The sequence below is a fragment of the Prosopis cineraria genome, unplaced genomic scaffold (genome assembly GCF_029017545.1).
Source record: "Prosopis cineraria cultivar Desert tree isolate PC_DT_omini unplaced genomic scaffold, ASM2901754v1 PC8, whole genome shotgun sequence".
Classification (NCBI taxonomy): Eukaryota; Viridiplantae; Streptophyta; class Magnoliopsida; order Fabales; family Fabaceae; genus Prosopis; species Prosopis cineraria.
In genome coordinates, this window is record NW_026555339.1 from 5,788,952 (window position 1) to 5,803,095 (window position 14,144).

Sequence of the window (14,144 nt, forward strand, 5' to 3'; positions counted from 1 at the left end):
TTTTATATTTTATCTCTTAATTCAATTCCTATAATTTCAACCATTTAAATAAATCTGTATAATTTTTAAAAATAAAATTATAAAAATTAAAAATATTTTAAAATTTTAATGTTTACAATATTTATAAATATTAAAATAATTTAATAATTTAAAATATTAATAATAAATTTTATTTTTAATATATAAAAATTAATATTTAGATGATAAAAATTATAAGAATTGAATTGCAAGAATTAAAATTTAAAAAATAAATTTTAGTAAGTTAAAATTTCAAAATTAAATTATAATTAAATTAAAATTAAAAAAAATAAATGATTAATTTTTATACCCATACGGTACATAGAATATTAATCTTGTTCAAAGTGAATAAAAAAAAATATTTTAACGAGTTCATTTTTAAAAAAAATAGATAAATATGTTATAAAATTTTATATAAGAGGTATAAAAGAAAAAAAATAAAAAATCAATTAAAAACTTCCAAACCATAATTCTCTATTTTTCTAAAAATTAAAGACACTAAAATTTAAAATCTCACACCCCACCATTTTCTTTAATTTAAATAAATTATAAAAATTAATAGAAGCTAAATTAAAGGTAAATATTAATTTTATAATTTTATAACAGTTACAAGAATAAAAATGAAATGTGTTTCGACTAATGTAACCTTGTTATAAATTTTATATTTTAGAATAAGTTTTATATTTTATATTAATATCAATATATTGATGGTAATAATTGATTGATTATTTACTGATGTGAATGCCCAGACTCGCCAATCAAGGTTATCATCCATATCAGTGACTTTCAAAAGATTTTTTTTTTTTCCACTGTGTTTTCTTGTATAACGACAATTTACTACTTCGTTGATTATTATAAATCATTTTTTTGAAATATCATGTTAAATAATATATCAATTTGGATCTTTGAAAGTGTAATTCATAATTTTTTTCTAAAATGACCATTAATTTAGAAGTGTAACTAATAAATTTTTTAATCATGACATCTTATTAAATAAGAATAAATATAAAATATATATAATTTTAAATGTTATTAATTAATTAACTTATTAGAATTAGTTAAAAAGGCTTTACAATTCTGAATGGTAGAAGACTAGAAGTGCACATTACCTCTGCAATTTGCTAATGTAAATATTTCAAGATTATTGAGACTGTTGAGTGTGGGGAATGCTTAACGTTAATCCAGGTCTTCAAAAAATTGATTAAAGTTATAACTCTAACAGAGACGAAATTGATTGATAATGGTTAAATTTTATGAATATAAGTGAATGCACGCTTTATGCAATCATTTCACTGTTTTCAATCTCTCAAATTTTGAATTTTTCTTTAGTAAGAATATTCAAATTTGTCGTTAGACATCACGATTAGTTCAGTCAGAAAGACATATATTACACGCGACAAAACCAAATCCTGTAGGTTAATTCACAATAATTATCATCATAAGGATGACAACGAGATTGATATCTAGGAGTAGAGGATATGCGTAGTAAATCCTTTTGAGAGCTTCAAAAAACTTTTTTCCTGTGAATTCAATACATTCATAAATTAAGTAGAAGTGATCACTTTCATTGTGCAAAACATGGTGTGTAGGGTATTATAAACTGTAAGGCTTCCACTATGCTGCTAACACAAATGCGCTGGATGAGCCTGTGAAGTGACGGATTGAACCAAATAAGCTCTTTGACGCGCCAAAATGTCTGATTCGGTACACACCAGGGGATGCATTTTGCGGGATTCTCCATTCTATGGTTGCTTGACTCCGAGGGCTGAATCTGGAGGGTCTTGACCACTTGAAGCGGAGGCAGAAATCGTCATCATCATAAGCAGGAACCCAAGTGTCCTTATCTTGGAGGGCTTCCACAAGGGCAAATGTACCTTCAGTCATAAGGTCATTACGAGGGCAAGCTGACCAGAACTTAACCGTCACCATTTCGCCTCTCCTAAAGGTGGAGTTCTTAGGCACATCAGAGATAACGTCCCCAAAGTTTACACCAAGCGGGGTTCCATCCACCACCACCGGCGGGAGAAGGCTTATTTGCTTGCTCAGGAGATCCGGCGGTTGTGGACCTGGTTCCACTGGTTGGCCCTTGACAAGAGCATTTGCAAGCTTCTGGAACTCCTGAATATAAGCACTCAGAGTGTGTGGACCATATAATGTGGAAGCACCCTGACAACATTAGAATTGAGCTTTGAGAATTGGTGCATGTGCAAATGCAAGCACATTGATCAATCTCACAATAGGAGCTGCAAGAGGTAGTGGCATATGACCAGAACAAATTTGAAATAGTATTTGAAAAGTCTGTTTATCCTGTTCCAGTCTCTCTCTAGTTATGTGATATGCAGATATAATAAAAAATCCACTATTGCAATTGGCTACTACCATTGCAATCTTGAAATTATACTCCGTGCTTCATATTTCTTTCACAAAATGTCAACTAACCTCGTATCTTTGCACTTCATATTCTTCGAAGGTAGTCACGTACTGTGAATAAGTATTAGTCAACCCTGCTATAATGACATGAATGTCAGCACCAAAGTCTTTACTATTGCTGAGAACTGTCTTGACGGCATCACGAAGCCGCCTTCCTGCCATAGTTGTGAACTCTGAAAGTAAAACAATGAACAAACAAGCATGAAGCACCCAGTGAAATATGTAGGCCACAGTATCTAGGTAGGACAATGTAAGCTTAGGCAGTAGATACAGATGTTGGACTCTATTGGATCTTAAGATGCTTTTGCTGTTTTGCACATATATAAAAGAAATCGATTCGAGTTACTAGGGTGCATCCAAGTTCGAGTTACATCCTGTCATGGCAGAATCCAATTCATCAACATGTTAGCTACAATTTTTTTGTTTTTCTCAAGCTCCAGGTTTGTTTGCTTCGAGCAATTTTACAACAACATGGATTTATATATTACATTCACAGCTTCAGAGTCTACCAACACAATTGATAATTAAAACTTCTCAAACTTCTATTGCTGATGATGTGAACAATAATTAAAACAGTGCCACCATAAGTGGACATAAGTAAAATTTGTGACCCCATACCTGCTGGTACACTAAGAATCACGAACTGCCCAATCCGGAAGATCTGGATAGGAAGTATTGAAGGCTGCAAAATGGACAATATAGCAGAAAGATTCATATAAATACAAGTTTCAAGTTATCAGCCTGTCTGTATATAAATGAAACCAGATACCGAGACTTCTATGTCAGGCAGCAGTTACTAGCAAACATAATCAGGAACACATAAATCAAGACAAGTAACTTTCTAAGTAGATAGATCTTCTGGAATACAAGCTTCTAAGTGACTATGAACTAAGGAGTTCATTGGAGCCAATACCATCACCCTTCTCTAGATAATACATAAAGTAACCATCGTGCTCCGAAATAATCCAGGATGTAATATATCTCAGTATCAACATAATTTTTATTTTTCAAGAAAACTGCATGAGTTATACCACAAAATGATCGAGGAAGAAGGAAAGGATAAGATGTAGTGAGGTTATTAAATTACCTTATCTTACAAAGATAATTAGACTTAATATAGGAAATAAACTAGACTTACGAAAGCATTTATCCAGTTAGCAGAGTCTATGTGCCATTAACCTTCCATTTTTGTATTTAGCAAACATTGCGAAGATAAAACCAAGCCAAGGGACTATAAGATTATAAAATTCAGGACAGATGAGATAAATTTAAACAATGACTTACAGCCCAATCATATGGTTGCTTCATTTCACCAGTATCGAGCAGAATAGGTTTTGGCTGCTGACATTTTACTTGTTCACTAGTTGGAGTTTTAAGTACGTTTCGGACCAGTTTCCAGAAAGGATTTCCCTGAAAAACAGACCAAACAAAAAGCAAATATAATGTTTGCAATTTTGTACTTTGTTGCCTAGGATTTTGAATTTATTATGAGCACAAGGTATAGCAGTCACTGATTACCTTATCATCACCTTGTTTAAAATCAAAGGCTCCAGGTCCATCTGTTGTTCCAGCTGCAAATGCAAACCCCATTGCAGCAGGACATGTCTTCACTGTCTCAGAAGCTCCTCCTTTATTAATGGCTACCTCTAGTTGGGAGAAATCCAAAAAAGCATGTCGAAAATCAATCTTCCCTCTAATCTGTTCAGATGCTCCATTGAAGAGATCCACAGCTTTTCTAAATTGTCTCTCCCCTATAATACGTGTACTTTCAAATTCGTCTGGATAACTGTCACATTAGTTAGAGACAGCAATTAAGTACTTGCCAGGCGTAGGTGAAATCAGCATGCAATATAGAAACTTGACAGTGCAGGAAGTAATTACCCAGGTCCTCGGCCATAGCATAATTCATTCTTCCCTCCGCACGTACTATGATTGAAGTCACAAGGTAGTCCAGTGTCTATACAAAAGGCTCCAAGGACATTTGGACTAACATCACCGCAATTTGATTGACAAAATGCAGATACAAATCTAGGCCTATCAACCTGCCTAAGAGCACCTCTCACACGTCTAGCAACACTTGAAGTTTTAATTGCCGTCTGCCAGGAGGAGATTGGAAGGTGGCAGCAAGTTCCAGCAATTCATGGTCTGTATCAATAAGTGTCATGCAAGGCTATAAATAGAAATATATTATTTTCATAGATGAATCTTAATGATGAGTAACCTCTCTCTCATTTAGAACAAGAACTTTGCCAGTATATTCACATCTTCCAGTGTCATTTATACTGATTTCAGACCAGCCTATTTACTCCACAAAAGTGATCACTTTACCCGGGGGAAAAAGTTATCTAAATGCACCAGATCTTCTGAAAACACATTTGAACTAGACAATGATATCCATCTCATATTACTGAACTACCAAGAAACTTGTTGCACAGATCCAATGCAGCAAAGAACATTAACTTGTTTAAAGCACCAAGAGTCAGAACCAACAATAGAGCAGTCATGTTTTCAATATTTAAAACCATATAACCATAATTTCAACCATACTGTATTGCCGACCCAAAAGAGACAATCCAACAGCCAATTGAAAAATAATTTTAGTTATGCTTAAAGATCTATGCGCAAAGAATCAGTATCAGTATTCCTTCTGTCATCAACTACTTACTACTTCCAAACTTTCAGTCAGGAAGTGAGTAGATCCTTTAAACATTTGAATACAAAAATAGATTAGGTTTTATCATTGTAGGTACTAATAGAAAAACTTGCCTTTTAGTTTTCTCTCCAACCACAAAACCAGATCAATAAACAGATTATTTATTATTAAAAAACCTTATATGATATTCATGGTTGGCTGATTGCTAAAACTGATACCAGGAAAAAGGGTCGATGCCATTAATTTAAGCATCACCTGATTTCAAGATTTGTTGGCATCTCAAATGTTAGATCCACCTAGCATATGGACATAAAGTTTGTGCTGTTATTCATTAGCATATCATGATAGCTATTCTATCCCTGGGATCTCTATTAGGAAATGCTAACAAGTTCATGAACGGATGCATTTGGAGCAAAAAAAACAAGGCACAAGTAACTTACGATTATCATGAGGCCTCGGAATTATGTTTGAGATTCTTCTGGGATGACCATCATCTTCAAATCCAACAGTGACCTTTCTTCCAGAGTTTTGGTCCTCAAACCAGTCTTCCATAAATCTTGCAGCAGCCCCTTTATTATCCCCACTAATCAATGAGTTTGTACGGCTCATTGAAGTCCCATGAGTAGCAAACCAATTGAAGCTACCAGCAGGGCCCCATTCATCATGAACAAATTTTAAAAGAGTCATGTCTTTATCAACATTATACTTATATTTGCTTCGCTCTGCAGCAGGATTATTGAGATAAGCACTAGGACTGCGATTTACGCCAGCATCTAAGAGCTCTCCTGCAATTTGGAGGTAACCTTTGTAAGACTATTAATGTCACCAAAAGGGAGGGAAAAGGGAAACCTAGTAATAGTTTTACAACAGAAAATGTGTACAAAGATTATACATAAGACATTACCTGGACACAAGAAAACTATTTTTGAAAGCTACAATTTTCTATCCCCAAATTTAAGGAAAAAGAATAGTGAAATAAACATAATAAGTTTGTGTTTAAAGACAATAAGTAATATGAGTTTGCACTTACAAACTCCAAGTCACAAATGTTAAATCTTCAATAAATTATCTGAGGAGGATAAATGAACAGAAAGAGCTATTTATGTATTTACACATTTATTTTTTCTCTGTTTAAGATAAAATTTCATCTTACATTTGTGCATCCCCACTTTTGTTGAGTCACTATAACATCATTATTAACCTGGTTTTAGTGATGTAATGTCCAAGCGCTAATCATGTAGCGTTCCCTTATCTTTTCTTCTTTATAATTATAATTAATAAATTAAAGAAATATTGAGAGAGACACCGCGAGCCAATGAAATGTAAAATAAAAACTAAGCAACTTCATTTCCTACTAGCATGCTTTAACAGTAGGAACAGATACTTCCATCATAAATATCATCAATCATCAATTGATATCAAAGCTATGTTGGTTTGCATGCATTTTTTGCCTTACCCTTATTGACAAATATTGATCCTGGGCGAAGATTTTCATGAGCTTGTATAATGCTTTTCTCAATTCCATCAACAAGGACATCAAAAGACTGGCGCACAAATCCAAGAGATGTTACGAGATACACAACATATTGGAGATAACCCCAGGACCAGCATGTGTGTGAATTCCACTAATAGCTACATTCTTTTCAGTATATAGGTCATCATATCTGTCAAACAATACAGAGCCCGATTTCAGTCACATAACTGAGGAAATTATACAGAAACATCAGCTACTGCTAGCAGAAATCTAACAAAAGCTTCTCTGTCAGGCTACAATAATCAATGCAAGTAATGATATCAAGCTCTTAAAGGATTCGAAAACAAGGATATTAAGAGAAGAGTAGAGAGTAGTTATTATGGGTACCTCGCCTTCAACCTCTCAATTACTTTGATTTTCGCCAGTTGTGAAGCCATGCAAGCATCAAGGTTTACAAATGCTACCCTCTTACCATTAGGCTCCGCAACAATAAAAGCACGTGATCGCAGCCTGAAGTGGATCCCAGACGCGACTTGATCTGTATTAGAATACCCCTCCATGTTAACATCAGCAGCAGGACCCGTAATGTCATGACTTCCAAGACCAATCAAGTAATCAGAATCTGAATATACGATGATATCACTCTTCAGCAGCAGGATCACAGTAAGGGTCCACACTCGCACAGCCGTACATGCCCGCCATCCGCTCGAATGAGAGCAGGAAGAAAACTCCATCATCACACCCAACTCAAAGCAAAAAGCAACTGATTTCAGGCTTAGTCAGTTCTTTTCATTCCCCTAAACCAAACACACCGAGTGTCACAGAAGTCAAAGTAATAAAAAAACGCGCGCACGAACAATTACTATTTCAGATTACAATAACAACCAGAAATAGAGAAAAAGAATTTCAGATTACACATTGATATCCCGTACAAAGCTTAACAATCAACCAAAAAGCAGGAAATAGAAATGATGACACTATGCATATATGTTGCCGTTAGTAAAGAAGCTTAGAGAGGATGATTCAGTTCCTCACCAGCCAGAGAACGAGGTTGCGATCTTACAGGAACATGATGATGTCGAAGTGGCTGCAAGAGATGATAAAGAAGTGGAAAGCGAGAGGGCGAGTGTGGCGTAAAAGGGAAGAAAATGACTGACTTTGGGAAGCAAGCGAAGGTTGGGTGTGTTGCGATTGGCTTCTACACTGCCAGTATTTGAATCTTTCGAAATTGACAATATCCCCAGCCCCTCACGAAGCTATCCTTCCAACACCATCAGATTTAGGAGAGGCTATCTATACCGTATGTTTGGTTATGAAAGTAAGAGAGAAAAATACACGTATATCTTCAAATCCGCCATGAAGACCTTATTAATAGATTATCTGTGCAAGTAATCTTTGAACCCAAAACTTTGTTAGAGGAAAAAAAGAATTATAGGTATCCTCTCCTATTAAAACCAACCCTATTCGAGAAGAGAATTTCTTAATTCATCATACTATAAAAAATTAATCTCTTCTCTTACACTCAATTCTCATTAGTTGTCAATGGCTTTTTTAAATGCAAGAGACAAAATCTTTTAAAAATAAAAATTATTTCTTTTACGGTTCAAGATACTAATTTGATTAAAATATATTTTTAATCTTCTAATTTTATATAAATTTTTAATTTAATCTCTTAATTTTATAAAATATCTTTTTAAATTTTTAATCATGATATTGTTAATTTTAAATAATTATTCTTTGTGTTAATGATTATTATTTTAAAAAAATTAAACTTAATATGCTAACATTTAAAAATATTTTGTCAAGATTTAAAAATTCAATGTAAAAACATGTTAAGATGAAACCAATAGTATTAGAATTAAATGACTAAAAAGATACTTTATAAAGTTAAGGATTAAACTAAAATATTATAAAAAGTTAAAAAACTAAATGTATATTTTAATTTTATCTAAAAGTCTTACCTAATTTAAAATGTAACCCATTAAATACTTTTTATAATGATATAGATAAGTGTGGTTTAAAATTTATAAATAATTTTATTTCCTTATCTCTTATTTGTTTTATCTGTATTAAAAAATTATTTTTTTACTTATTTTTAGAATTCAATTCATTAAAATTTTCTCTCCCTTCTATTCTTTTATATTATATTATAATAAAAGGATAATATCCCGTGCACGGGTATAAAATCTATTTAAGATAGGAGCTAAAAGCCATGTTAACCAAAAAAAAAAATGTATGCCAATTTGATCCTAGCTTTCTCTATATGATGAAATGTAAGTGCACAAAATGGGTAGTTAGCAATTCATTTGAAGGTTAGCTAGGCACAAGTTCAAGACATACCATCAGCAAGCATCTAGATGTTATCTATAACCATCAAACATTTAAATATTTTGTTCATTATTTACATTTAATTGCCACTAATACTCTGTCTTAAGGAAAGATCATCTACATAGACAACTCTGTTAAAACGGTGTTAGCTGGCGACAAGACTAACCCTTGTCTGTCAAAAGTACTGGCCAATATGATACAATCGTTTTCTTAGTTCGAAAGCTGGTTATGAAAATGTTATTTTGAGAATGAAAATTATAAGTTATTCTTTTACATAGATTCCACGTCATTTGCTTTCTTTCGATTTCTCTCACCCTTATCTCTCCCTCACCCACCTGTCATTTATTAGATTGTTTGATTAATTTTGGACAGTTGATATTAAATTTTATGCTAGTTCGAAAAAAAAAACATATTTAATTTTGCACAAAATAATTTTTTCATTTTCTCTCCCCTAAAATGTTAGTCAAATTTTAACAATATAAATTTTATATACTTATTTATTCAATATAATTTGATGCTTTGGTAGTTTTTTGCAAGATATTAAATTTAAATCATTTAGATTTAATCAAATGGTCTAAATATAAAATGGAGGGAAGCGGAGGGTTGGAGGAGTGAAGAAAATTCCATTCTCTTCCAAATTACACAGACATAAAATAAAAAAAATGACAAAACAAAAGGCGCTCCATGTGTGAATTTCACAAGTAAAAAATATTAAGAAATAACAATATTGCAATTAATCAAATTAATTACTGGGGACTCGTAATAGGATAACAAATCGAAGAAAAAATTGCAAATACACGCGAACACTTGCATCAGTGAAGAAGAACAAATTAAAGATTGGGGCGTACGAGACGATGAGAGTGTGTCCGGACTATTAAAAAACAAATGTTTACTGGGATCATCTTAATAGAAGGAAATATAGTTAAGCATGAGATTTCGAGTTTCGATAGATATAAGAAACGTACTTAAAATAATTACTTTCAATTGAGCTTGATAATAATTAAACTTGACTCAGTTAAATAATTATATAAAAAATAAGAATTGTTTTTTTCTTGCAAACAATAAAAATTTTATTATACCAACATATATGAAGTGTGGATACATATTTTATATTGTACAAGACACTGATAAAAAAATTGATTTAATGAGTAAGAGAGTCGTATTGGCTCTAAAAAATTCAAATTTGAGCCTTGAAAATAAAGTATTTTTGATGGAAGAATTGCCCCTCCAAAAGATTCCAATCCCCATTCAATTCCAATTAGTCGAAACTGTTAACTTTTCGGATACGGGATGGTTTACATATATAAATATAAATATAAAATATATATATATATATATATATATATATTTTATTTTTATTTTTTTGCCAGACGAACCGTGCGGATCCTTTGTGGGGTTAATTAATTAATGGTAAAATGGGACCGAGGGACACGTCAAAGGCATGTCCAGAAGAAACGTCAACGAAAGAAACCGCAGTGGGCCCTACGAAGGTTTCTTTGCTCATTCGCTTTTTGTGATTTTCCACACTTGTCCTCGCGATCTCATTCATCCTCTCAACAATCTCGTTGTTTTCCTTGGTCTACAGCCTGGGCATACTTTTTCATCTTAATATAAAACGTCAATGTGAATTGGATCACGCCATCGAGTTAAAATATGTTTTCGACCTCAATAAGAATTTATAAAAATATTTACATATTGTTTCACAATAAAATTTGATCTGAACTCATAATCTTATAAATTATAAATTAAATTTTTATTAACTAAATCAATTTTTATGGACACAATGATACAAGCATTCGAACGTGGACATATTACCGATCTTTAGTTATAGAGGGTCGGAGGCCAGACTTGCCTTGCCATAGTAGCCTAGACGCGTTTTTAAAAATTGCAAAGAAAATATATCAGCTTCATAAATTAAACATGCCCCCTCTTAGACACGTTTTTAGATGTGATTTATATATTGTAACAAATTTTATATTATCTCCGCCTCAATATATAATATACTTTTAGAAGAAATTTATCATTTTAACATATAAAAACTTGGACAAAAATAAAATTTTATTTATAATATTTTTCTAGTATTAATCTTCTCATTATATTATTTCATAAAATAGAACATTAAATGAATGACATTTATAAAAATATATTTTTATCTTAAAAAAGCAAGGTTGTAAAGTATATTCATAAACTTTATATATATATATATATATATATATATCATTTTATCAAAACATGTCTTATAAATTGAAATAAAAAGAATACCATTTATATCTTCTAAAGTTGGGATTGATGCAAGGGTGGAATTAAAAAAATTTATTAGGGGGTCGAGATAACAAAGTATATATGATAAGTAAAGAAAAGTTAAATATATATATATATATCACTAACATAATATAAATATTTTAATATATATATATATATATATAAAGTTTTGCTCATCAATTTTTCATGGTATAAAAATTATTAATTATTATGTTTACAATAAATATTTTAGCAATTTTCTTCTCAAAATAAATTATCATTGAACTGGTAAAAATTTTATCATCCCTATAAGCATTAAATGATTTAAATATATTATTTAAACATACAATTCTCTTCAATGTATATTTTTTTATTCATAATTGTAGTGAACAAATATATCAACACATTAATAATACTCAATTATCATAAAATCTTTATGTAGATGAGATCAAATTATATCAAAGTGAAATTCAATCATATCATAAATTTCAATAGCTTGATTATTTTTAAAAAAGTAATTTTTTTAGAACATTTTCATCAAACCTCTTAACTTTTGAATAAGTAATTTTATAATAGATATCAAGTACATAGCATTCAATATATTTTGAAATTTTGTTGCAATGCTTAACAAAGTTTGTTAATAATAATTCTCACAATTTCTTTCATTAAATATAAAATGTAAGTAAAATAAAATGACATCAATACTTTAAGAGCATGTATAGCATTATCTTGTTAAAAATGAGCAAATCCTATGAAAACCACATCCTAAAGCTATTGAAATATTTGCTCTGTATATATGTAAAGGACTACGTGTATAATTAAAGTGAGAATTCCATATATTGTTTCGTAATTTCTATAATATGTCAATTTAAAAGGGTAAAAAATATATAACTCATATATTTTACTAAAAAAAATTAAAAAGTTGGGGGGCCATGGCTCCTGTTAGTCCCCTTTCTCCACCCCTAGATTGATAAATTTAAGTAAATTTTTGTTTTTTTAGTATTTTCACTTATTTTATTTTTTTATAAAATATAAAATATTCCCTTTCTTTTTAAAAAAATTAAGATAATTCATCAATTTCAATTTAAGGGTGTTTAAATTCTTAATATTTTATGTTGATGCAACATGCGATTGCGAGGTATAGATTTTTAGTGGTATATGATATGTAATCGGAAAAAATGTACATCACGTAAATGCATTTACATTTATATACAGCTTATTGCTAAAATATGACCGAGGTGCATCAGTTAATCGTGGACTATAAAATGTAATACTGTAAAAAAAAAAAAAGGGACGTCTCTAAATAATATTTTTTAAAAATGATATTTAATATAATTAATCAACCAATTCAAACAAATAAAATTTAACTTTTTTAAAATTAAATTTGAACGGTTTAAAATAAATGCACAACTTGTGCGCGTGCCTCCCGGATATCTTTCTTGTGCCATACTCTATACTCTTGTATTTGATTGATAACAATTGACAAGGTGTACAAGCGTGCGAGAAAATTAAAGGATATATACATAAAACTCAAATAATAAATATTAGTATAATCTTACAATTATGATAAGAAGAGTGACGCGTAGGGTTTTAACAAAAATGGAGATAAGCGTCCATGTGGGGATTAGTTGTATGTTATGGTTGTTTTCTTAGTTTTACACTTACAAGGTGTGATATCCTTAATTATAATTTAAGGTTGCTTAATCTTATATTAAGTTATTTATTGATCGTATTCAATCGCATCGTGCCGTCGTGGTTAAGTTTTTCTTTGATCATCCAGCTCACAACACATCACACCAATCACTGCCTGTTATGTGAATTCAGTTTTATCCCTTTTGTAATTATTTTTTCCTTGTCATTATATCGTCACTGTCCTTTAGAAATGGTAGTGCCACGTACATGAGAATACTCTTCACCTGATTTCTTACTGTAAAATTATAATTTATTTATATATATGTGATATGAATTCGATATTGTGTTCTGGTCAGAAAAAGATCTCGAGATTATGTTGTGCATTTTTTTTTTTTGTGAGTATTTGATATCTTAAAGCAGGCCATCTTTCAAGCACATCAACAGCCTTAGACTAATTTGAATCAAGGTATGATATGAAACCATTAACATTGGCGTCCCTAATCTCTAAAATGCTGCGTGCTCATAGTTTGAACTTGAGCTCTGTGGTTAAGCTAAAACAATCCCAACCAACTGATCTAACCTTGCGGGGTCTGTTGTGCATTTTTTTGGCCCTAAAGGAGAGGTTATGCTGTGCACTGAATCGCGAGGAGTTGACAACTTCAGCGTACAAGTTCGTGCAATTGAGTGGTCCAGTAAGAATTACATTAAATAGGTGTCATGCAATAATGAGAAATTTCTGATATGAACAACTTTACTTTGGTGATTAACAGTTTCTGTTTGAGTATTAACAATATAATCATGCAGTAACAACTACAATTTCAATATTAACAGCTTTGGTTTGGATATTAACAATTATGTTTTTTTATTAGTCTACCTAGGGTCAGAAATGTAATTTCATAAAAAAAATTATACCAGGTAAATCCTTAGAGACTTCAAATCAATTATTACATTTCGTCATATTTATTTATCATTTTTTTATTTTAGAAGAATTTATTCATTATTCTCTGAGTCTAAATTATGTTTTTTATTATGAATCAAGATGAGTTATTTTCAACTTGCAAATAAAAATTGAAGCCCGAGGAGGGGAGAATCATTGCAGTGTGAAATTGCTCGACAGAAGCTTTAAGCTTGTTAGGGGCTTAGGGCCGGTTTTTTTTATTATTTAAAAAACAAAAATTTATTTAAATACTTATTTTAAATTTAATTGTTTTCAAAATTATTCTCATTTTTCTATTAAAAAGCAAAAAATAAAAAAATCTTAAAATTGTTTTTATTTTATTTTTCTTGTTTTTAAAATACATTATATTTTATTATTCAAAATTATAGTTAATTTGATTAATTATTATCATTATCCACCACCATTAGCCA

At 31.0% G+C, this 14,144-nt stretch overlaps 1 protein-coding gene across 1 annotated transcript; it reads right to left on the reverse strand.

Moving 5' to 3' along the window:
* Window positions 1-1,501: 1,501 nt before the first annotated feature.
* On the reverse strand, window positions 1,502-7,871 carry LOC129318698 (neutral ceramidase 1-like). The gene is given in 12 exon segments (XM_054963604.1): window positions 1,502-2,184; window positions 2,458-2,621; window positions 3,067-3,130; window positions 3,733-3,858; window positions 3,967-4,234; window positions 4,330-4,546; window positions 4,549-4,593; window positions 5,542-5,886; window positions 6,558-6,701; window positions 6,704-6,765; window positions 6,963-7,372; window positions 7,611-7,871. Coding segments are annotated over 11 exon segments (2,337 nt in total). The 5' UTR covers window positions 7,313-7,372; window positions 7,611-7,871; the 3' UTR covers window positions 1,502-1,632.
* Between the last annotated feature and the right edge of the window lie 6,273 nt (window positions 7,872-14,144).